The 23,972-nt window shown below is 57.2% G+C and overlaps 1 protein-coding gene across 3 annotated transcripts in view; it reads right to left on the reverse strand.

Annotated features, from left to right (window-relative positions):
- Positions 1-5,365: 5,365 nt before the first annotated feature.
- PIAS4 (protein inhibitor of activated STAT 4) overlaps positions 5,366-23,972 on the reverse strand; it is a 29,814-nt gene continuing 11,207 nt past the window's right edge. For 2 of the 3 annotated variants that reach the window (XM_032176497.2, XM_058428241.1), the window contains exons 3-11: positions 19,481-19,565; positions 15,459-15,500; positions 15,047-15,137; positions 14,800-14,928; positions 14,612-14,717; positions 10,763-10,836; positions 10,439-10,599; positions 7,244-7,374; positions 5,366-7,132 (exon numbers count right to left, since the gene is read on the reverse strand). In XM_032176497.2, coding sequence (XP_032032388.1) covers positions 6,873-7,132; positions 7,244-7,374; positions 10,439-10,599; positions 10,763-10,836; positions 14,612-14,717; positions 14,800-14,928; positions 15,047-15,137; positions 15,459-15,500; positions 19,481-19,565 — 1,079 coding nt within the window. In that variant the 3' untranslated portion in view covers positions 5,366-6,872. The remainder of the gene's footprint in view (positions 7,133-7,243; positions 7,375-10,438; positions 10,600-10,762; positions 10,837-14,611; positions 14,718-14,799; positions 14,929-15,046; positions 15,138-15,458; positions 15,501-19,480; positions 19,566-23,972) is intronic. The other variant, XM_058428242.1, reaches the window with a different exon arrangement.

The following is a 23,972-nucleotide window of genomic DNA, read 5'->3' on the forward strand; positions in this document are numbered from 1 at the left end:
TTTTTTGGGTGTTTTTTTTTTTAACTGCCTGGTAAAAAAAAAAAAAAAAGAAAAAAAAAAGAGAAACAATGCGAAATTGTTATTTCCATTCTCATGGTGAAGTTGCGTGGACGCGTGTGTGCGTGTGTGCAAGAGAGCGGGAGTGAGGTCCAGGCTGGGGTTGGGGGGCTTCAGGCGGGGGCGCCCGGGGGCCGGGGAGGTGGCTGGGCCGGAGCCCCTGTCTGCAGTGGCCCCCAGCCTGCCGGGCCCAAGAGAGAGAGAGAAGCATCTTTGCTACTAGCTGTTGCTGCTACCTGCCTCTGCCCCCCGACACCCCCCCACCTTTTGAGATTAAGGAAAAAAAAAAAAGTCAAAAAAGTTTTTTAAAATGAAAAAAAAAAAAAATTACAAACCAGTGAATGTAAAATGCCGGAGCAGGCCCAGCCTGGCATGGGTGTGGGCCTGCAGCCAGCCAGGCTCGAGTGGGCGATACCAAAGTCTGCACCCCCCCCACCATTGTGGCCATGGAGTCCTGTCAATGTCTTTTTGCTTCCTTCCGAGGGGGGTCCCCAGCCTCTTCCAGGGTCTTCCCCTGGAAGTGGGCGGCTGCAGGGAAGGTGGGGGACGGGGGTCTTTGCACGACTCAGACCCCGGGGCCGTGGCAGGAGCGGTCACTTCACAGGCGGTGACACTGAGGCAGGGGTCTCAGGGTGCCCCCTCCCGCCAGGCAGCCAGAATGGTTGGAGGCAAGACAGAGAGAATGAAAGGAAAAACAGAAGAAAAAAATATATTAAAAATCAACAAAAAAAAGCAAAAATCCTATTTTTTGAGAAAGAAAGATATTTATATTTGCAGTTTTATTTTAAAAAGTTATTTAAGTTGAAGCAGCCTTCCCGGAGGTGGTGGGGGGTGGTGGGTGGCTGGCACAGGACGGGTCGGGGCCTGGAGGCTGGGGGGGCCCCAGGAGCTACAACCTCAGAGTTAAGACTAGCTCGCATTAAATACATAGATTTACAAGGGGGGGGGGGGGGGGGGGACCGGGGCCAGGAGGTGGAGGGGGCCGGAGAGACCCCCATCCCTCGCCGGGGCTGCCTGGAGGCTGTGGACCAGGATCCGATGCCCAGGTCCCGCCCCCCACCCCACCCCAGGCCCAGAATCGAGGTGCCTTGGACTTTGGAGGGGCCAGGCCTGGTGAATGGGGGGCGGGGCGGCGCCCTCAGGGTACAGAGCACAGATAGACATTCCAGAGACTGTATTCGAGAGTCTTTATAAGTGTGGGAGATTAAAAAAAAAAACTGATAAAAATGCACTTTTTGGGAGTGGGGAGGGAGAAGCTTTAAAAGTAATAAAAAACAAACACAAAAGATGAAAAAATAAAAAAATTCATTTTTCTTGTACATAAAAAAAAAAGAACCACTAAACGCAGCCTGTTACGACCGCTGCCGCCTCAGTCGCCTCATTTGATGTTCTCTGTGTTTTGTTCGGGGGAGGCTGGGGAACAGGGATGGGGGCTTGGGGGGGGTCCCCTTTTTCCCCTGTTGGCCCTGAAGAGACTGGGTGGGTTGAGCGCCTCGTCCACACACCTTTGGGCCCAGGGTGACCGGATCCTGGGTCCCCAGGAGAGAAGCCCCAGGTCCCCGACCCTTCCTGCTCTTCCTGCCCTGCCTTGGAAGCCAGGCCCATCTCTCTGGGGTCCATCTGTCGCATGGCGGGGAGGCCGGGTGTGAACGGTGACCCAGAGCACCGGGGTGGGGGGTGAGTGTCCGAGGAGTACCCAGGTCCAGAGGCCCCTCTTGCGGGGAAGGTGACCCACAGCCCCTGGCGCGGGCAGGCAGCTAGCACAGTATAAGGCCAGAGGGGCAGCAGGGAGAACCGACTGGGCGGGTTGTCAGCAGAATCCAGGGCTGGGCCCTGGGCACCGCTGACTCCAAGCTTTCCCGAGGCCCCAGGCGGGGTAGCCTCACCTGGGGGCCACCTGACTCTGCTAGAGGACCCCAGGATGCTGCTCCATGCCAGGCCCCAGGGATATGAGCCAGGATCTGGAGCTGGAAGCCTCAGCTAGCTGCAGCCCCTACCTCTGGGCAGGGTCTCTGAGGGACAGTCTCCTCCTTCCTTCTGTCCTCCAACCAGACTCGGCCCATGTCCAAGGAATCTGTCCAGGCCAGCAAAGGTGGTGATGGGGCCAGCCCCAAGGGATGGATTAGGCACTCATGGAAGCAGATGGCACAGTGAGGCACCAGTGGCTGCACTGAGCCAGGCACTGGGTCCACTTAGAACCCCAGCTCCTCCTCTGTGGATTGGGCTCTTCCTAGTAGCCACAGGAAGTCAACAAAACCTGGCCCAGCCCTTGCCAGGAAACACCACAGAGGCCACAACACGAAGTCTGAGGGCCTCCGGGTCCTTGTGTGGACCCCATGCTAAAGCCCCATACCTGTGTGAGGCCACCCATGAACCTGCTGCAGCCAGAATTCATGCCCAAGTCCCCGACTTGGGCTGGGGCAGGGTTGGGGGTCAGCGGTTCTACAGCCGTGTCCTGAGCCCCCTGCACCCGGGACCCTCAGGGCACACTGAGGCCTCTGCTCAGAGGTCCCACGTTGGGAAGCTGAAGGAGCCGCAGCCTCAAGACCACAAGCCAGGGTTAGGTGCTTCCTAACCTCTATGCTTCAGAGAGGGCCGGGAGTGGTGGCTCATGCCTGTAATCCCAGCACTTTGGGAGGCTGAGGAGGGAGGATTGCTTGAGCCCAGGAGTTCGAGACCAGCCGGAAAAACAAGGTGAAACCACGTCGCTGCAAAAAATACAAAAATTAGCCAGGTGTGGTTGTGCACGCCTGTGGTCTCAGCTACTCTGGAGGCTGAGGCAGAAGGATTGCTTGAGCCCAGGAGGTCGAGGCTGCAGTGAGCTATGACTGCACCACTGCACTCCAGCCTGGGCGACAAAGTGAGACCCTGTCTCAAAAATAAAAATAAAAAAATGTAATTCACACACCATAAAATTTCCCTTCAAGGCCAGGCGCGGTGGCTCATGCCTGAAATCCCAGCACTTTGGGAGGCCATGAAGGGAGGATCGCTTGAGCCCAGGAGTTCAAGACCAGCCAGAAAAACAAGGTGAAGCCATGTCTATGCAAGAAATATAAAAATTAGCTGGGTGTGGTGGTGCACACCTGTGGTCCCAGCTACTCTGGAGGCTGAGGTGGAAGTATTGCTTGAGCCCAGGAGGTCGAGGCTGCAGTGTGCTATGATTGCACGTCTGCACTCCAGCCTGGGCGACAAAGTGAGACCCTTTCTCAGAAATAAAAATAAATGTAATTCACACACCATATAATTGCCGTTCAAGGCCAGGCGCGGCGGCTCCTGCCCGTAATCCCAGCATTTTGGGAGGCCAAGGCAGGTGGATCATGAGGTCAGGAGATTGAGACCATCCTGGCCAACATGGTGAAACCCCGTCTCCAGTAAAAATACAAAAATTAGCCGGGCGTGGTGGTGCACGCCTATAGTCCCAGCTACTCAGGAAGCTGTAGCAGGAGAATCACTTAAACCTGGGAGGTGAAGGTTGTAAGCCGAGATGGTGCCACTGCACTCCAGCCTGGGCAACAGAGCAAGACTCCATGTCAAAAAAAAAAAAAAAAAAAGGCCGGGCGTGGTGGCTCACGCCTGTAATCCCAACACTTTGGGAGGCCGAGGTGGGCAGATCACGAGGTCAGGAGATCGAGACCATCCTGGCTAACACGGTGAAAACCCATCTCTACTAAAAATACAAAAAATTAGCCAGGCGTGGTGGCGGGCGCCTACAGCCCCAGCTACTTTGGAGGCTGAGGCAGGAGAATGGCGTGAACCCGTGAGGCAGAGCTTGCAATGAGCTGGGATTCCTCCACTGCACTCCAGCCTGGGCGACAGAGCAAGACTGTCTCAAACAAAAAATTCCCTTTAAAAAATTATGCACCTGTCACCACTAATTCCAGAACATTCTATCCAGCCCAAAGGATGCCCCATAACCATTTGTGATCACTCTCAATCCCCTTCTCCACCCTCCAGCACCCGTGAATATCCCCTTCCTGTCTCTGTAGATTGGCCTGTTCTGGACATTTCATAGAAATGGGATCACACGCTGTGTGGCCTTTGGTGTCTGGTCTTTCACTAAGCGTGGCGTCCTCAGGGTTCGTCTGTGCTGGGGCCTGTGTTAGAGCCTCGCTCCTTTCCATGGCTGTCATTCTGTGGTGTGGATGGCCACGCTGTGCTGATTCACTGCCCGGTTGGACACAGGTCATTGCCATGTTTGGCTGCTGTGCACATCCGTGAACACGTTTCAGTGTGGACGGATGTGTCCACTTACCTTGGGGACATGTCTAGGGCTGGCATTGCAGGTCCCACGCTAACTCCACATTTAGCCTTTTGAACAACTGCTCAACTGTTTCCAAGGGGCTGCACCATGTTAGCCTCCCCAGCCACGTGGACTGCAGCTTCCCTGACCCTCGCTGCTGTCTTTGATGCTAGCTGTCCTGGTGGGGGTGACAGGTAACTCACCGTGCATTTGACTCACATCCCTAACATCTCTTTATGTGCTCATTGGTTGTCTCTCTCTCTCTCTCTCTCTCTCTATATATATATATAACATATATATATACATATATATATATATATTTTTTTTTTTTTTGCTTTGTCGCCCAGGCTGGAGTGCAGTGGTGTGATCTCGGCTCACTGCAACCTCCACCTCCCGGGTTCAAGCCATTCTCCTGCCTCAGCCTCCCGAGTAGCTGGAACCACAGGCGCGTGCCACGCCCAGCTTTTTGTATTTTTAGTAGAGACAGGGTTTCACTGTGTTAGCCAGGATGGTCTCGATCTCCTGACCTCAGGTGATCCGCCCGCCTCGGCCTCCCAAAGTGCTGGGATTACAAGCATGAGCCACTGCACCCGGCCCTTTTTTTTCACCTTACAAAAGCAAAATGTTTGTACATCGTCTTGGCCACCCAGAGACATGGATGATCCTGGGAACTGAATTCCGTGTATGGCCCAAGCCAATTCTCCCAGTCTCCCAGCCCAGGCAGTACAGTACACGGTAAAACTGGCCTCATTCAGGTCGGGCATGGTGGCTCATGCCTGTAATCCTAGCACTTTGGGAGGTTGAGGCAGGAGGATCACTTGAGGCCCAGAGTTCAAGACCAGCCTGGGCAACACAGCGAGACTCCCTGTCTCTATTAAAAACAAATAAATAAATAAAAAATCTGCCTCATTTGACCACGAGCAGCACCTTTTGAATTCTGAAGCTGAGGCAATAACCAAGAAAGAGAGATGTGGGTGAGGCTAGTTTCTGTCCTTCCCCCACCCCCGCCCCCCCGACTACAGGGTACACACTTACGAGACACAGGGCACAGAAGAGCGGACGCCTGGGTGGCTTCACCTCGACCTTTTTTATTTGCATTTTTTAAAAACAATTAAATTAGAATACAAATATTAGAAAACAGCGGCCTTCAGCTGCCCGTGTGGGCGGGAGGGGCCGAGCTGCGCAGCGGGCTGCGGGCTCTGCAGTGAGACTGAACTGCCCTCGGCCAGATGCACGTCCCTTTCTTTAGACCTGAAATGATATTGCTTCCTGACTAGGAGTTCTGTTTATACAAAGGAAAATTCTGGGCTGGGGAGGACAAAAGCAAAACAGACCGCAGGCAGCGGTGTTGGAGAACCAGGTGAGGCCAGTGCCCCGGCCTGCGCCCCGGTCTCCTGGGGGGAAAGGGGGGTGCCCAGCTGTGGGCTCCTGGAGGCAGAGCCCTGGAAGCCCCCCCAGTTGTTGGACCCTGAGGCCAAGGGCATGGATGGGGCCTGTGAGGGGCCAGGAAACCCTGGGGACAGGAGGGAGGCCCCTGGTCTGGTCCTGCTGGAAGAGTGAGGCTCCCGGGGGACAGGGTGCTGGGCCAGCCTCGTACCCGCCGGAAAACCAAGAGCAAAAAGGAGAGGAATCAACCCAAACTGAGAGCCGGGGTGGCCGGAGTCCCTGCTGCCCCTTGGGAAGTGACCGCCCCCCATGCCCCAAGGACCGGGGTATGGTGGCGGCGGCGGTGGCAGCTGTGGACATCTGTGGACATCTGTGCTGTTCCGTAGGGAAGTTAACCTGAATTGGAGTTACCGAGGTAGCTGGCTAGAAAACTGAGACCCCCCCACGCCACACGGTGCCGCACCCTGGGCCCCCGCCTTCCCCAGGGGTTCCTGGCCACACGCCGGGTCTTCAAAATACCAAATTATTGCACTTTCAAAAAATACAACACATCTGTGGCTAAACCCTCCCCAGCCACCCACCGTACCCCCATCCTGCCCACCCATCCCCCCACCCCACTGCCCCTCCCTGCCCCAACCCACTCCATGGCTTCTTGGCTAAAACGTTCGCTGCTCAGTGCGTGAGGGTCTCTGGGCGAGGATGCATTTGCAGAGAAAAAGCAAAGGAAGAGACAAACGTCAAAGTGGTCGCCAGAGAGGGGCTGCGCCCCACCGCCCGCCGCCCGGGTCCCTGCGCACTGGCCGGAATGGTCGTGGGAAGAGGGTGGCGGGCGGCGGGGCATCCAGAGGGGAAGGCGTGGGGTGGCGTCCTGGTCCCTCCCGCCCACTACCCCTTCCCGGCTGGGACTCCAGCCGGGGAGGCGGCTGTGTGGGTGGCCGGCCTTGTTTTTAAGAGTTTGACTTTTTTGTTTCATTTTTCTTTTTTGTATCTTTTTTTGTCATTTTACTTTTTTTTTAATCCCCCGATAGGAGAGTCCAGAGGTACAGGTGCCAGGAGCCAGGCAAAAGGGTGGAAAAACAAAACAAACGACAAGAAAAAGAAAAAGAAAGGTCACTCCTCCCTCTGCGCCGAGGCTGGCCCGCGCCCCTCTGCGTGGTGAGCACCAGGAAAGTCGAGTGTGCGGCCGGGGTCAGCAGGCCGGCACCAGGCCCTTCTGGAAGGGGCAGCGGCGCTTGGGCCGAGGGCCCTCTTCGTCCTCGTCTTCCTCCTCCTCTTCCTCCTCCTCCTCATCCTCCGAGGATGACGAGCTGTCCAGAGTGAGGTCCACCACATCGGTGCCCGGCTTCCCATTCTCCACGCTGCCCACCGGGCCGCCGCCACCCGTGCTGCCCAAGGCACCGCTCCCATTGACGCTGGGGGCGGGCAGGAGCCCATTGGCGTCTGAGGGGCCTGCGGGCAACAGGGACAGGGTGCAGGTACTTAGGATGCAACCACTGATAAATGGGGAAACTGAGGCAGCCCTGGATGCGGACTGCGCGGCTGGTGGGGCAAAGCACTCACCCAGCACGAGGATGGCACCCTGCGGGCTGCAGCTGCGCTCCTTTTCGGCGCGGATCGGGCACCACGAGCCATCCACCAGGTACTCGATCTCGTCAGCGTCCTCACACTCACTCAGGATCTTCGAGAGGAGCCTGGGGCGAGGCGGACAGCTGATGCCAGGACTGGAGGCGCCCCACCCCCCAAACTCCCCAGCCCTCCATCCCTCCCGGGTGCAGCCAGGCACTCCCCACCTCTCTCTGCAAGAGCAGCTTCACCACCCCGACTGCAGGGGTCCAGGGGCCCTGCATTCCCTCCCCCGGCCTCAGGCCCCTGCAGGTGCTGAGCCCCAGGCAGGTCTGCAGGTGCACAGCACTGCCGGGGGGAGCGGGGCATGGACGCACATACCCAGTGGCCCCCAACTACCCACAAGAGCAGGGGGTGTGGGGGCTGCAGGGGTCCTGCCCACCCTGCCCCTCTGGGCACCTCCAAGTGTGCACACGTTTGAGTGTGTGTGGACGTGACAGTGTATCTGCATGTGTGGAGTCTATGAATGTGTATGTGTGAGCATGTGTACACACGTAGGAATGGATGCATATGGCCATACGTGAATGTAGACTGTATGGATGTGTGCGGGTGTGTGTGACGGTGTGGACTGTATGGATGTGTGTGTGTGTGATGGTGTGGACTGTATGGATGTGTGTGTGTGTGTGTGACGGTGTGGACTGTATGTGTGTGTGGGTGTGTGTGTGGTGTGGGTGTTGATGTATGTGGTGGGTGGTGTGTGAATGTATGGGTGTGTGTGTGGTTGAGTGTGTGACAGTGTGGTTGTGTGGATGTGATGGATGAATGTGATGTGTGTGGTTGGGATGTGTGTGTGTGTGTGTGTGTGACAGTGGATGTATGGATGTGTGGGTGTGTGTGATGGTGTGGACCGTATGGATGTGTGTGGTGTGTGTGTGGTGTGGATGTGGATTGTGTGGGTGTGAGGTGTGATGTATGGATGTGTGGTGATTGTGTGTGGTGGTGTGCTGGATGTGGTTGTGTTGGTTTGGACGTATGGATGTGTGTGTGGTGTGTGTGATTGGGCATGCAGCAGTGGGTGTGCACACACGCCTGCTTTCACATGGCACTGTGTGCCTGCCAGATCAGGAAACAGCCTGGAGTGAAGGTGCTGGCTGCTCAAAGCCCCTGCAGAGGCTGTGAGGGTAGCAATGGGAGCAGAGCGGGGGCTCCCCACGCCCATCCCAGCCACAGCCTCTCCAGAGCGCCCCCGCTGTGTCCGGCCTTCTTCCTCAGAGGTCCTGCCAGCCTCATTTCACACATGCAGGAACAGGCTCCGGAAGGGGATGAGTTCCCTGAGGCCACAAGGCCAGCTGGAGGCAGGCACTGGTTCTGCTTCCCCACCCGCCTTGGCCAAAGGGCCTCAGTCTCCCCACTCGCAGGAAGGGAAGGGTGCAGTGGCTGGGGGGCGTCTGAGGAGAGGCTGCCTGCCCCACGGGTCCATGCAGGGCCCAGCCTGGCCTGTTACTGTCAAGGCTACAGCTGCTCCCAGGCACCCGCAGAGGCATCGTTGTCATCACGCAGGAGAGCCCTCGTCCCGCTCTGGGCCACCCTGAGGCTCTCACCCAGGCCAGCCCCTCCGCCCTGCCGAGCTCTCTCTGAGGCAATGCTCGGAGCCCGCCACCCCAGGCGTAGCACAGCCCTGCCTGCCCACTTCCCTGCTTGCAAAACTCCTTTTCACTCTCCAAAGCCCCACCCCACAGCTTCTCCTCCTCCTCCCCAAGACACACACAGCAACAGGATCGTTTATGTCTGGCTCTGCTCTTCTATCCGCTCCCCTGGCCAAGAACAAGACCCTGAAGGCAGGGCCTGGGACGGGGCTCTTTTGGGGACCCTGGGGTCACCCAGCTCAGAGCCAGGGACAGAGAGGTGATAGGGGTCATGGAACAAAGTATGAACCAAGGACCCCTCCTCTAGGAAGCCTCCCTGGCTACACCGAGTCCCATGGGCTGCTGAGGCCAAGGCCTGCATGGGACACAGCTGCCTGCCCCAGTCCTGGTGGCCCTGGAGCCGTGAGAGCTGCCGCCACCCCAAGCCCAAGCCCCACTCCGGGCCTGTGGGGGAAGGCGGGCACCCGGCTGCACAGCTGTCAGGCTGGGAACAGAGCAGCCATTCAGGCAGCCCACGTGCCCGGCCCCAAGGACTCCTCTCTCTACCCGAAGCTGGGATGCAAGGGGGTGGCCACCCAGCCCTCCAGAGGGGACCCAGACTCAGGCTGGGTTCGAGTCCCAGCCTGGCCCCCTGTGAGCCGGGGCAGCTCCAGCTGCTGGTTGCCTCCTCTGAGCCTGTTTCCTCGTCTGTAAAATGGGGAAGCTCACAGGTCTGTCTCCTGGGATGGCGACAAGTGCATGAACTGGAGGTCCACTTGGGGATCAAATCTACAACCCCAGAGGCAAGCCAGCCCTGCCTTCACCTGCACAGTCCACTGAGGCCACGCCTGAGGGCTGGGGACCCGGCCCACCCCCACAGACAGGACCTGCTCCCACCTGTGAGGGCACCAGCTTGTGCCGCTGTGGCCTCACGCCCTGCCAGTGGCTCTGGGGATGAGAGGTGGGCGGGGCCGGCGCCGGGCAGGAGCCGCATCAGGCGCCACAGACAACGGGGCTCAGTTTCTAGAAACTTAAGCCCTGGGCAGAGCCTTCCACCAGGGAGAAAGGTCTTGTCCTCCTGTCCCCTGTGGCCTGGGGAATGCCTGGCCACAGCTGTGCCACCTAGGAAGGGAAGGGCGTGGCGTGGCCAGAGCGCTCCAGGAGGCGCCACCTCCTTTGCCTTTCTGCGAGGAGGTCACCCCCAAGGCTGCGTGTCCTGGGGTGAACGCCGTGTGAAAGCAGGACCTGGCTCGGTTTCTTGTGGCAAAAATCACACTCCTGGAGCTCAGGGTCACACTCGCCTGAGGTCACGTGGGAGCAGGGTGGACCGGAGCCCACCTTCTGCAACCTAAGCTACGTGGCTGTCACCTGCATAGCAAAGGCTCTGAGAAGTTCTGCGAGAAAGAAACGGGCTCTTTTCGCAGCCCGGGGCTTCCAAAGCTCCAGGACCACGTGCCCCCACTGCTGTGTCTTGCTGGGGCACCATGTGGTCTGCAGGAAGCGGGGTGCCACTGAGACCTCCACGGCCGTCCAGCTGCGGCCACCCACCCCGGGGCCCCAGGCTCACCCATCAATGATGAGCTGGTCGTACGGGGCTGGCTTGTCACACACGGGGCACATCCAGGTGGGCTTCTTCTCGTTCATCTGCAGGTAGAAGACGGCGTCGAAGCACTGCAGGTGGGCACAGGTCTCTGCCCGGCAGGGCACAGAGAGCCGCATCTTCACCAGCTGTGGGGGAGGGGCTGCATGAGCAGGGCACCCCTCTGGTTGTGCCTGCCTGCCCGGTGCCCCTCACCCCCAGCTCCATCCAAGCTGCCCCGGGCCCAGGGCCGCCAGGGAGGAAGTATGGCCGCAGGAGAGGCCCCGAGGAGGGGGCTGCACCCCAACTCACCGGGCAGATGAGGGACACCCGCACACCGGTGGTGGCGATCTCGCTGTCGGGATCGAGGCGCAGCTTCTCCTTGACTGTGGGGAGGGAACGGAAGACACTGTCAGGAGGGTGGGAACAGTGGGACGCAGGGCTGTGATTCGAGTTCTCTCCAGCACTGATGTCCACCTCCCAGAACAGGCCCCTGATGACGAGTCCTGAGCCTCGCTGTGTGGCTCAGGGCCACGAGAGACCAGAGAAAGCCGGGCGGCGACCACCATTAGATTTGACCACAACCTGGGCACAGCACAGACCCAGCCGAAGCCCCCACACGGAGATGGCCTATGGGGCCTCCCCAACCCTGCGTGGGCTATGACCCACGGGACTTTTCTGGCAAGTTTCATGCAACACAGCCACCGACGGGGTCATTGCTGTGACTTAATTCTGTCACCTTAATTCTATCCCCAAGGCCACAGCGGGGAATGAGACAAGGACCCGTTTGGGAGACGGATCCCGGGGCCTCCTGGCTGTGAGCCAGGAAGCAGCTGCCGCCCAGCCCCAGGCACCACCCCAAGGCAGCCCGCACAGCCAGGAGTGTAGCTGCTTCTTTAAAGGAAAAGACGGTGCCTGCCAGCAAGCTACACAGAACAGGGGGAAACATCTGAAATGTGAAGGCTTGGGGGCAGGCACCGCCCTCCCCTTGACAGGCAGCAGGCCCACAGCCAGAAAGAAACTCACGCAGGGACCCTGGCTGCCCTCCTGACGCTTCTGGGATGCGGCTAAACTCCACCCACGGGTAGCTCAGGAGAGACCCCAGCCCCGGGCCGTGCGGGGCAGACCACCCTGGCCCACAGCCCACAGGGCCTCTTCATCCCCCACCTGGCCCTCAGCTGCCTGGTGGACCGGTGTTGCTTCCTCCAGGAAGCCACCTGCCCAACCGACTTGGGGTCCAGAGTGATGGTGCCAGCCTGCCCCCCCACTCCCCCCTGCTGTCCTGACATTCCTCCGCCTGGAAATGCCCCTACCACCCCGTATCGGCCTGAAACACCACTTAACGCTTGGCAAAGGGCAGCTAGGAGGGGATGCAGGTGCCCATCTGATTTTAAAGCAAACTCTCCCTCCTTCGTGTATGGAGAGACGTGCGCAGCAGGAAGGGTTCAAGTGAGGCAAAGGTGAGGACTTCCTAGGTGCAACAAGAAAGAAATCCAGTGACAGAGAGGCTGAGCCTGGGCCCGGCTGTGGAAGCAGCAGGAGACCCCTTCAGAGAGGCAATCTGACCCCGCAGCCCCCAGCACTGCAGGGCTCTGGTCACTGAGTTCAGCCCGGCCCCCACCCCATGGGCCTCGAAGAGGCCTGCCCGGCCCCAGCCTCCTCCCTCAAGTTGGCCATTGTCCCCACAGGCAGGAAAGGTCGGGCGGGTTGAAAAAAGGGCCCTTTGAGGGAAGAGGGAGGTGGGGTGGGGTAACCCAGGTCACAGAACCCTAACTTTGCCACTCTGTGCCTCAGTGTCCCCACTGGTCACACAGGGACATCGCCAGGCCCTCCCTCCAGGAGCCTGGCCAGGGATGCTGGACTTGGTGGAGGGACCTGTCGCCCTCCACGTCCTGCTCTGCAGAGGGGATGCTGCCGGCTATCGTTCCTGACTTGGGGGGCGGAGTGCACAGGAGGCTTCAACACGATGGGGCTCGCAGGCCCCTGGCAGTGCCAGCACTGCTCCAGGCTTCTGGACACCCAGGCTAGGAGGTGCCCTTTGGTGGTCAGGAACAGGGACCAGAGGCCCAGGCCTGGCTGTGCCAGGAGGGCAGTGCTCATGGGGAACTCTCTGGCCTGGGCACAGGGGCCTGGGCAGCTAGGGGGGCAGCTGGAAGACCCTCTGGCCCATATTCTGCCAAGGGGCTGGGGTGGTGCCCAGATTCCACCTGAAAACAGCCACCATTCTGGAAGGGGGTGCGAGCAAACCCAGCTGGCCCAGAACTGCCCTTTCCTCAGCCTGGCAGGTGATCTCAATCCTCACCCACCTGCCCGACTCCCACTCCCAGCTCCGAAGGACTCCAGGTTAGGCCCCAAGCATGTGGGGTCCAGAGAGAGGCCCAGGTGCCCTCAGGATGGCTCAGATCTATTCTCCTGAAGACAGTGGCCACCAGAGAAGGCCAGCAACTTTCTGAGGCCACACAGCCGCCAAGCAGGGCTAACTGCTGTACGCTGGCTTTGTGCTGCGAGGCTGCTCAGGGTGGGGACTGATTCGCCTGCTAATCGTGGCAGGCTTTTTTTTTTTTTTTTCTTTTTTGAGACGGAGTCTCACACTCTCACCCAGGCTGCAGTGCAGTGGCGCCATCTCAGCTCACTGCAAGCTCCGCCTCCTGGGTTCACGCCATTCTCCTGCCTCAGCCTCCCGAGTAGCTGGGACTACAGGCGCCCGCCACTACGCCTCGCTAATTTTTTGTATTTTTAGTCGAGACGGGGTTTTGCCATGTTAGCCAGGATGGTCTCGATCTAACCCCGTGATCCGCCCACCTCGGCCTCCCAAAGTGCTGGGATTACAGGTGTGAGCCACCATCCCTCACAGGCAGGCTTTCTTTTAAAATTGCTCTGCATGTCACTTAAAAAAAATTGTTTTCATTGTTACAAGTACAAAAGAGACCAGGTGCGAAAGGGGCCAAGACTGTAATCCCAGCACTTTGGGAGATTGAGGCAAGTGCACTGCTTGAGCCCAGGAGTTTAAGACCAGCCTGGGCAACACAGCAAGATTCCATCTCTACGAAACATTAAAAAATTAGTTGGGGCCGGGCGCAGTGGCTCACGCCTGCAATCCCAGCACTTCCAGAGGCCGAGGCGGGCGGAGCACGGGGTCAGGAGCTCGAGACCATCCTGGCCAACACGGTGAAACCCCGTCTCTACTAACAATACAAAAAATTAGCCGAGCATGGTGGCACCTGCCTGTAGTCCCAGCTACTCAGGAGGCTGAGGCAGGAGAATCGCTTGAACCCAGGAGGTGGAGGTTTCAGTGAGCCGAGATAGCGCCATTGCACTCCAGCCTGGGCAACAGAGTGAGACTCTGTCTCAAAAAAAAAAAAGAAAGAAATTAGTTGGGTGTGGTGGTGAACACATGTGGTCCCAAGCTACTCAGGAGGCTGAGGCAGGAGGATGGCTTGAGCCTGAGTTAGAGGCTGCAGTGAGCCACAATCCCACCACTGCACTGTAGCCTGGGTGATACAGTGAGACACTTTTTTTTTTTTTTTTTTTGAGGTGGAGTCTCGCTCTTCAGCCTAGGCTGGAGTGCAGTGGTGCAATCTCAGCTCACTAGCTCACTGCAACCTCTACCTCCCGGAGACCCTGACTCTCCAAAAAAAAAAAAAAAAAAAAAAAAAATAGATTAAATGGGGCCTCACCAACGTGAGGTCAGACCGCCGCCGCCCGTCTTCCTCCCACAGCAACTGCCTCCACGATCCTTGCTGTCCGTGACCCGCCAGGTCCCGCAGCACCCTCAGCCCCGCTGAGGCAACCAGAAGGGGCTGCTTAGAGCACAGCTCCCTCTGTGCTCCTCTCACCCCTCCTGGCCTCTGTGCTGTCCCAGAATGAGGCTCCAGCTCTGCTGCTACTTGGACCCCTGTGGGCTGGGGCGCCTGGGGCCAGCAACACGAGGTGTGACCCCACAGGCCTCTGCACAGCAGCTCCCACTGCCAAGTGCCTCCTCTGCCATCTGTATCCTCCAGAGACCTCCCCAGCCACAGAGGGGGGGCCATGGACCCCCAGAGTGACAGGTGGCCCCTGATCGATCTCCTTTGGGTGCAAGGGCCCGCGCTTTGCCCAGCACAGGGCAGGTTTCCAGGGTGGACTCGGCACCCCTCAGCCGAGGTGGCCTGAGCTGCTCACCCAGCGCCTTGCACAGCTCCGGGTGCTTCACCCCAATGGTCTTCAGCCTCTGCAGCAGCTCCGACGAGGTCAGCTGTCGCACCAGGTACAGGGCCACCGAGTAGCTCTGGGGACAGAAGGGCGGGGTCAGGGCTGGCAGGACGGGGCCGGGGTTGGGGGGCAGGGTGGGCACTGGGGCATGCACTCACCTTGCCGTAGTTCCCCCAGGTGACGGTGATGCGGTTGGTGGCCGAGGACAGGTACATGAGGTGGGTGAGGTTGATGGGGCGGCACGGCCTCTTGGGCTCCACCCCGGGCTTATTGGAGGGGTAGTAGCCCTGCAAGCAGATGGGCTGCTCAGCCTCGAGCCAAGAGCAGCTGGGAAACCCAATGGCCCCCACCCTCCCTCCACGCCCCCCAAACCCATGCAGCAGACACTGGGGGGGCTGTGCTCACCGGGACCGAGCAGTAGCTGTGGTTGACCTTCACAGCGATGTTGGGTGGGTACTGGTCCTCCTGAGGGCAGCTGGTGTCTGAGTAACAGATTCTGCAACAACAACACGGACCATGGGGCGGGGAGGGGGCACGCAGGAGGGGCTACGCTGCTGCGGGGGTACACAAGTGGGAGCCAGGTGGCAGTGATGGGGGCACTGAAGAAGGTGACACGGGGGGTATCGGGGCCCCCGGGTGTGGCCTGAGTGGGGGTCAGATGGTGGTGTATCCCCAGGCAGGGACAGACAGCAGGCGAGGGAAGCTGGGCTCTGCTGTTAGCAGGGGAGACTGAGAAGGGCCTGGACCAGGACTGGGGGGTGGGGGGGGCGGGTGGCTGGGGGTCCAGCCCTGGGGTCGCGGGCACACCTGGGCATACCTCAGGACGACCTGCACGGCTTTAACTCCAGGCTGCAGTTCTCTGTGGGCGTGGAGCAAACCAGAGGAAAGGAAAGGAGAGCTGAGTGAGGAGGGCGTGACCCCAGCCCGCCCAACAAGGTGGAGACTGCCACCCCACAAGGCTCCCTCCCCCAGAGCTGGGAAACTGAGGCCCAGGACTCTTTTGTACAGGCTGGGTGAGACAGGAGTGGCTGTGGGGTCAGCAGAGGGGCTGGCCTTCCTGGAAAATGCAAGAGAATCCACAGCAAAACCCTGAACCAGAGAGGGCAGCCAGGTGCCTCTCACTGCGAAGAAACATAGCTAAAACGTGCATGCTGGAATCTAGCAGCCAGCTCACAATGGCAAGAAAACACCCAGTTTGGGAGGTCAAGGCTGGCGGAGCTTTTGAGCCCAGGAATTCGAGACCAGCCTGCACAACATGGTGAAACTGTCTCTACAAAAAATACAAAAAATTATCTGGGCGTGGTGGTGCACACCTGTGGTCCCAGCTGCTTGGAGGCTGAGGCAGGAGGATTGTCTGAACCCATGGAGGCAGAGGCTGCAGTGAGCTATGATTGCACCACTGCACTCCAGCCTGGGTAACAAAGAGCAACACTCTCCAAAAAAAAAAAAAAAAAAAAAAAAGTAACACCCGAGGATAAACTTTAACAAGAAATGCCCCCAGAAGAGGAGGAAAAAGTCTATCTACCCAAAGACGCCTCCGTGGATGTTCACAGAACTGACCACGACAGCCACAAACTAGCAGCATCCTGAGTGTCCTTCTATAGACCGAAGGACCAACATGCACGGGACGCGACCCAGCCACGGAAAGGCGCCGGGCTCAGACCCAGGCCTCAGCACAGGTGCACCGTGAGGACGACCCGCCCAGTGAGATGCCAGACACAAAAGGACACACAAGGTAGGTCGCTCACGCCAGTAACCCCAGCATTTTGGGAGGCGGAGGTGGGTGGGTCACCTGAGGTCAGGAGTTGGAGACCAGCCCAGGCAATGTGGTGAAACCTCGTGTCTACTAAAAATACAAAAATTAGGCTGGGCGCGGTGGCTCACGCCTGTAATCCCAACACTTTGGGAGGCCGAGGCGGGTGGATCACAAGGTCAGGAGATTGACACCCTCCTGGCTATCACGGTGAAACCCCATCTCTACTAAAAATACAAAAAAAAAAAAAAAACCAGCCAGGTATGGTGGTGGGCGCCTGTAGTCCCAGCTACTCGGGAGGCTGAGGTAGGAGAATGGCGTCAACCTAGGAGGCAGAGCTTGCAGTGAGCCAAGATCACGCCACTGCACTCCAGCCTGGGCCTCGGAGCGTGACTCCGTCTCACACACACACAAAAAATACAAATATTAGCTGAGCGTGGTGGTGCATGCCTATAATTCTAGCTACTCAGGAAGTCTGAGGCAAGAGAATCACTTGAACCTGGGAGGCAGAGACTGCAGTGAGCTGAGATCGTGACACTGCACTCCGGTCTGGGCGACAGAGCGAGATTCTGTCTCAAATAATAATAATAAATGAAAGCCACACAGTATGTGATTCCACTTCTACGAAATGTCCAGGACAGACCCGTTTACAGAGACAAGAAGGGATGCGTGGGGGCCAGCAGATGAAGGGTGGCAGCTGATGGGGATGGACACAATTGCTCTGAGACTTGGCAGTGGTGGGAGCTGCGCGACCTACTGAACCCACTCAATGACACCCTTAAAAACTGTATATTCTATGGTATGCAAATCATATCTCAACGTAAGAAAAAGAAATGTGGGATGGGCAGGGTGGCTCACGCCTGTAATCCCAGCACGTCGGGAGGCAGAGGCGGGGTGGATCACGAGGTCAAGAGATTGAGATCATCCTGGCCAACATGGTGAAACCCCATCTCTACTAAAAATGCAAAGATTAGCCAGGCGCAGTGGTGCATATCTGTAGTCCCAGCTACTCGGGAGGCTGAGTCAGGAGAATCGCTTGAACCTGGGAGGCAGAAGTTGCAGTGAGCCGACATCGCAAGCGACTTCGTCTCAAAAAAAAAAGAAAAAGAAATGTCCAGAAGCTTTCTGAGGAGAAAACCAAACTGATTTTTTTTTTTTTTTTTTTTTTTTGAGACGGAGTCTCACTTTGTTGCCCAGGCTGGAGTGCAGTGGCGGGATCTCGGCTCACTGCAAGCTCCGCCTCCCGGGTTCACGCCATTCTCCTGCCTCAGCCTCCTGAGTAGCTGAGACTACAGGCGCCCGCCACCACGCCCGGCTAATATTTTTGTATGTTTGGTAGAGACGGGGTTTCACTGTGTTAGCCAGGATGGTCTCGATCTTCTGACCTCGTGATCCACCTGCCTCGGCCTCCTAAAAGGCTGGGATTACAGTTGTGAGCCACCACGCCCGGCCCAAACTGATTTTTTTATACTGTGTGGCTGGCTCTGAGCACTCCGCAGCAGGGACCCAGTGCAGGTGGAGGCTGTGCTGACCCAGGTTCACGGACAAGGAAGACGAGGTCGCCACCTTGGGTCACCCAGAGAGGCCTCCATGGCCAAGTCTGGCTCGGCTGATTCTGAACCCTTACTAGGTTTGAGGGCCAGGCTGGGAGGCCCCGGGAACCTGGCCCCACAGCAGGTGGGGGCGGTGGGTCTGGAGCGGCTGGGCACGAGAAGCTGGGCATTAAATGGGGGCGCCCAGTCCAGCCCTGCCACGGACTCGGGTGACCTGGGCAAATGGCCTCTCCTGTCCTGAGGGCCCAGCACCCACCATCAGCCTGCCCAGAAGGAATCTGTCTCAGCTGGAGGCAGGACAGCCTCGGAGAGACTCAGGGAGGAGCAGAGTACAGGGCAGCCACACTGGCCCCTCACCTGCTACAGTTCAACCATCCTCATCTGAGGGCGACCCTGCCCCAGGGGATACCGGGCTGTGTCTGGGGACATCTGTGGTTGTCAGGGTTAGGGGTGTTCCTGGCACAGAGCAGGTGGAGGCCAGGGACGCTGCTCAGCAGCCTGCAGTGCCCAGGATGGCCCCACCAAGGGAACCACCCCACCTCACTATCCACGGTGCGGAGGGGGAAACCCCGTGTTCATTATGTAACTGGGAAAAAAACCTGACTTCCGCCAGGCACGGTGGCTCACGCCTGTAACCCCAGCACTCTGGGAGGCTGAGGTGGGTGAATCGCCTGAGTCACAAGTTCGAGACCAGCCTGATCAACATGGCAAAACCCTGTCTCTACTAAAAACACAAGATTAGCCAGGCATGGTAGCGGGCGTCTGTAATCCCAGCTACTTGGGAGGCTGAGGCAGGAGAATCGCTTGAATCCAGGAGGTGGAGGTTGTAGGAAGCCGAAATCGCGCCACTGCACTCCAGCCTGGGCAACAAGAGCTACATTCAGTCTCAAAAAGAAACACCTGACTTAACTTCCTGCTCATGCTGGACACCAGAATAAACTCCTGATAAGGCACGCAGTGTAAACCGGGGACCCCCAGCTCCTGGGATTTACCTCCTCTCTCCCCCTCCAATTCAGGGTGTGGATTTCAATGTATGCAGCCTTCTGGGACCTCAGCAGGGGAGAGGAACATGGGACGCAGAGTCTCTTGGGGGTACGTGGAATCCCCTCACCCAGCGAGGTCTCACCCGGGTTATCCTGCCCTAGGGGACACTGGACAATGTCTGGGGACATCTGTGGTTGTCACAACAGGGGCGTGTTCTTGGCATGGAGTGGGTGGAGGCAAGGAATGCTACTCTGCACCCTGCAACGCCCAGATGGGCCCAGGAGGGCAAGACCATGTTAAAAGGGGACAGTCAGTCCGCCTCTCTCTAGCAGGCTGCAGGGCACAGGCAGTGGGCACATAGCCCAGCACCTGAGACCCAGGATGGGGTTTTCTGGAAGGAAGCAAACCCGGCCACTGCCTTGCAGCACAGTTCTGGACTGAGCCCGAGCGAGCCCTGCAGTGGACGTGGCTGCCGGCTCTCCGCAGTGAGCCCAGGACAAAGTGGGTGGGCGGGCGGCGCGGCGCTGGGCTCGGGGAGGTGCCGCACACCTAGAGTTCCGGATCAACTCCACCTGTCTTGGCGTCAATGCGAAGATGCACGGGCTCTCCTGAAGCTTCTCGTTGTTCTGTGGGACTGAAGACAAACACGGGGTCAGGGGCATGTCTGGTCCCTGGCAGGTCCCCCGAGCCCAGTCGCTTTTCCCAGCCTGCGCCTCTTCAGACCAGGAAACAGGAAATGGGAAGTTGGCTGGACAGATATATGGGGCAGAGGTGGGGGCCGCCCAGGAAGGAGGATGAGGGAGGACTCCCGCCCGTCCCCTTCTCGGGGCCGCTCACCACAGCCTGTGTCCTATTGAGGGCCACTCAGAGAGCTGGGTGACCTTCGCAGCCTGTGGGATGCAGGCGTCTATTTAGGAAAACCAAAAAGTGCCGAGCTGCCTGGGGGGGAGAGCTGCACCCAGCCAGGCCTGCAGGACACTGCCATACCTCCTCCCTCCTGAGCACAAACCGGACCCGGCCCTTGCTCTCCTCGTGCCTGCAGGGTGGCCACGTCACCTGGACAGAGGTGGTGCCGGGGGTACTGACGGGATGAAGGCCACGGTGCTCACAAGCCTGGGCCCTACCCTCTTACTTACAACTGGACTGACAAGCAGAGGCGCAGTCAGAAAACATTGGTGTTTGTTTTGTTTTAGAGATGGAGTCTTACCCTGTCACCCAAGCTGGAGTGCAATGGCACGATCTTGGCTCACGGCAACCTCCGTCTCCCGGGTTTAAGCGATTCTCCTGCCTTAGCCTCCCGAATAGCCACCACACCCGGCTAATTTTTGTATTTTTAGTACAGGTGGGATTTCGCCATGTTGGCCAGCCTGGTTTCGAACTTGTGACCTCAGGTGATCCGCCCATCTCAAACTCTCAAAATGCTGGGATTACAGGCGTGAGCCACTGCGCCCAGCCAGCCCCATTTTTTTTTTTTTTTTTTTTGAGACTTTGTTTCACTCTTGGTGCCCAGGCTGGAGTGCAAATAGCACGATCTCGGCTCACCGCAACCTCCACCTCCCGGGTTCAAGCGATCCTCCTGCCTCAGCCTCCCAAAGTAGCTGGGATTACAGGCATGAGCCACCATGCCCAGCTAATTTTGTATTTTTAGTAGAGGTAGGGTTTCCCCATGTTGGCCAGGCTGCTCTCGAACTCCCAACCTCAGGTGATCTGCCTGCCTCGGCCTCCCAAAATGCTGGGATTACAGGCATGAGCCACCACGCCTGGCTGCCCCATCTCTTAAGAAAAACAGCAGGGTGTGGTGTCTCAAAAAAAAAAAAAAAATTAGCCAGGCGTGGTTCGGGCACCTGTAATCCCAGCTACTCGGGAGGCTGAGGCAGGAGAATTGTTTGAAGCTGGGTGGCAGAGGTTGCAGTGAGTGGAGGTCACACCACTGCCTGGGCGACAGAGCGAGACTGTTTCCAAAAATAACCCCCCCCCAAAAAAAACAAAAACAAACAAACAAAACTCTAGCTGAACAACAAAAAGACAGTGAGAACACAAACTACCAATATCAGAAATGAAAGGAGAACAATAGTACAGACCCTACAGCTTTTCAGTTCAATCGGGGAATAAAACGTGAAACTTTATGCCAATGAATCTGACAAGTTAGTGACATGGACAAATTCTCCCAAAGATGCAAATCACCAAAACGGGTACCAAAAGATACAAGAAGTCTGAAAAGCTCTTTACCTGTTAAGGAATTTGGATCCACAATTAAAACCTTTTCTGAAAACTGCAGGTCCAGATTGTGCGTGGTGGCTCACGCCTGTAATCCCAGCACTTTGGGGGCTGAGGTGGGCGGATCGCTTGAGCCCAGGAGCTTGAGGCCAGCCTGGGCAACAAAGTGAGACCTTGTCTCTACTAAAAAGTTTTAAGTTAGCCAGGTGTGGAGACGCGCACCACCTGTAGTCCCAGCTATCTTGGAGGCTGAGGCAGGAAGATTGCTTGAACCCAGGAAGTGGAGGCTGTAGTGAGCCATGATCGTACCACTGCACTCCAGCCTGGGCAACAGAACCAGACCCCATCTCAAAAAAAAAAAAAAAAAGAAAAAGAAAATGCAGGTCCATATTGGTGAATTCTATAAAACATTTTGGAAAGAAACCACATAAACGGTACATAAACTCTTTCAAAAAACAGAGAAGGAAAGAATACTTCTTATTTTACAAGCCCAGCATAACTCTGATACCAAAACCTCACAACTCAGCGTCACGGAAGGAAAATTACCGATAAATACCCCTCATGAACACAGATGTTAAATCCTCCACAAAATATCAGCCAGTATTTCAGGCCCCTGCGATTTGTGTAGAAATCCAAGACCGGTTTAAATCCTCTCTACACACCCAGGCCAGGTGCAGTGGGCTCATGCCTGGAATCCCAGCATTGTGGAGGCGAGGCGGGTGGATCACTTGAGGTCAGGAGTTCAAGACCAGCCTAGACAATATGGTAACCCCATCTCTAGTAAAAATACAAAAATTAGCCAGGCATGGTGACACACGCCTGTAATCCCAGCTACTCGGGAGGCTGAGGAGAATCGCTTAAACCCAGAAGGCGGAGGCTGCAGTGAGCTGAGATTGCGTCACTGCACTCCAGCCTGGGTGACAGAGTGAGGCTCCTTATCAATAATATGAAATGAGGTAAAATAAAATAAAATACCAGCCGGGCGCGGTGGCTCACGCCTGTAATCCTAGCACTCTGGGAGGCCGAGGCGGGTGGATCACCTGAGGTCAGGAGTTCAAGACCAGCCTGACCAACATGGAGAAACCCCATCTCTACTAAAAATACAAAAAGATAAATAAAATAAAATAAAATACCTCCCTACACATCCACTAGCATGGCTAAAATGAAAAGACTGGCAACTCTAAGACGTGGCGAAGGTGTAGAGCAATCAAAACTCTCTGCTGGTGGGGTTATTAGACAGTACAACCACTCTGGGAAACTGCCCTTATAAAGGTAAGTACAGACCTACCCTATCACCCAGGAATCCCATTCCAAAGTATTTTCCCTCAATAAATGGAAACACGTGTTCAAACAAACTTGCAGGCCGGGCACGGCGGCTCATGCCTGTAATCCCAACACTTCAGGAGGCCAAAGTAGGAGGATCGCTTTAGCACAGGAGTTGGAGACCAGCACAGGAGTTGGAGACCAGCCCAGGTAACATAGTGAGACCTTGTCTCTAAAAAAAATTTTTAAATAAGCCTGAGCCAGGTGTGCTGGTATGCAGCTGTCATTCCCGCTACTCAGGAGGCTGAGGTGGGAGGATTGCTTGGGCTCAGAAGTTCGAGACCAGCCTGGGCAACATAGCAAGACTGTGTCTCTACATTAAAAAATATATTTAGATACAAAGCAAAAACGCTGAGCAGCGTGCACGTCCTGCTATCGCTTGTGTAATGAAAATGGAGAGAAAGCATCTGAGTAAACACCTATTTGTTTATAAGTGTAAAAAATATCAGAGGAGCGTGGGGGAGCGAGAATCTGGCCACAGTGGCAGCCTTGGAGTGGCCAGGAGACGAGATGACGAGATGACAGGCAAGCCCTTTAGAACAGGGACAGCGAACTGCCCCTGGTGAAGGCTGGAGCTCACCAGCCTCGTAGGCTGTGTCTGTGCTCCCAGGACGGCAGTGCACACGGTGCTGCAGCCTGCACCCACGACAGGGCCTTTACAAGAACCGGAGCCGTGGATTGAACCTCAACTGCCAGCACTGTCCTGGAACTCTCTGAATTAAAACCCACAAGAAACCGGGTGCAGTGGCTCACGCCTGTAATCCTAGCACTTTGGGAAGCCGAGGCAGGCGGATCACGAGGTCAGGAGACCGAGACCATCCTGGCTAACACGGTGAAACCCCGTATCTACTAAAAATACAAAAAATTATCCAGGCATGGTGGCGGGCAGCGCCTGTGGTCCCAGATACTTGGGAGGCTGAGGCAGGAGAATGGTGTGAACCTGGGAGGCGGAGCTTGCAGTGAGCTGAGATCCCACCACTGCACTCCAGCCTGGGCAACAGAGCAAGACTCCATCTCAAAAAAAAAAAAAAAAAAAAAAAAAAAAAGCCAGACTGCGTGGGCTCGGATCCCAGCCCTGCCAGGGCCTCTGTGGCCTGAGCCTGCATGTCCGGCCCATGTTGACCTGTTTCTTCGGAGACCGGTGACGGGTCTGTGGCTGGCCCTCAGGAAGAGGGGGCTACCACAGCAGTGGCACTGCCACAAGGGCCACAGTGCCACAGCTGGTTCCCGCTTATATGCTGAGGGCACAGCCAGTCTCTGCAGAGGTGATGGGCTGTGGAGTCCTGGCTGGGCCCGAGGAAGGCCGCCTAATTGGGAGGGGGGCACAGAGGCCACCTGCAGACTCGCCCAGATCTGCCCTGAGTGCCAGGGGAGCAATGGTTCAGGAGCAGCGAGGCCTCACAGGAGCCGACACCTGAGCTGGGCCTTGAGCTTCCAGGCTGGGTTGGAGGTGAAAACACGGACACCCCATCCCTCAGTGTCTCAGGTGAAGGTAGGGGAG

Source organism: Hylobates moloch, unplaced genomic scaffold (genome assembly GCF_009828535.3).
Source record: "Hylobates moloch isolate HMO894 unplaced genomic scaffold, HMol_V3 SCAFFOLD_15, whole genome shotgun sequence".
NCBI classification, from domain to species: Eukaryota; Metazoa; Chordata; class Mammalia; order Primates; family Hylobatidae; genus Hylobates; species Hylobates moloch.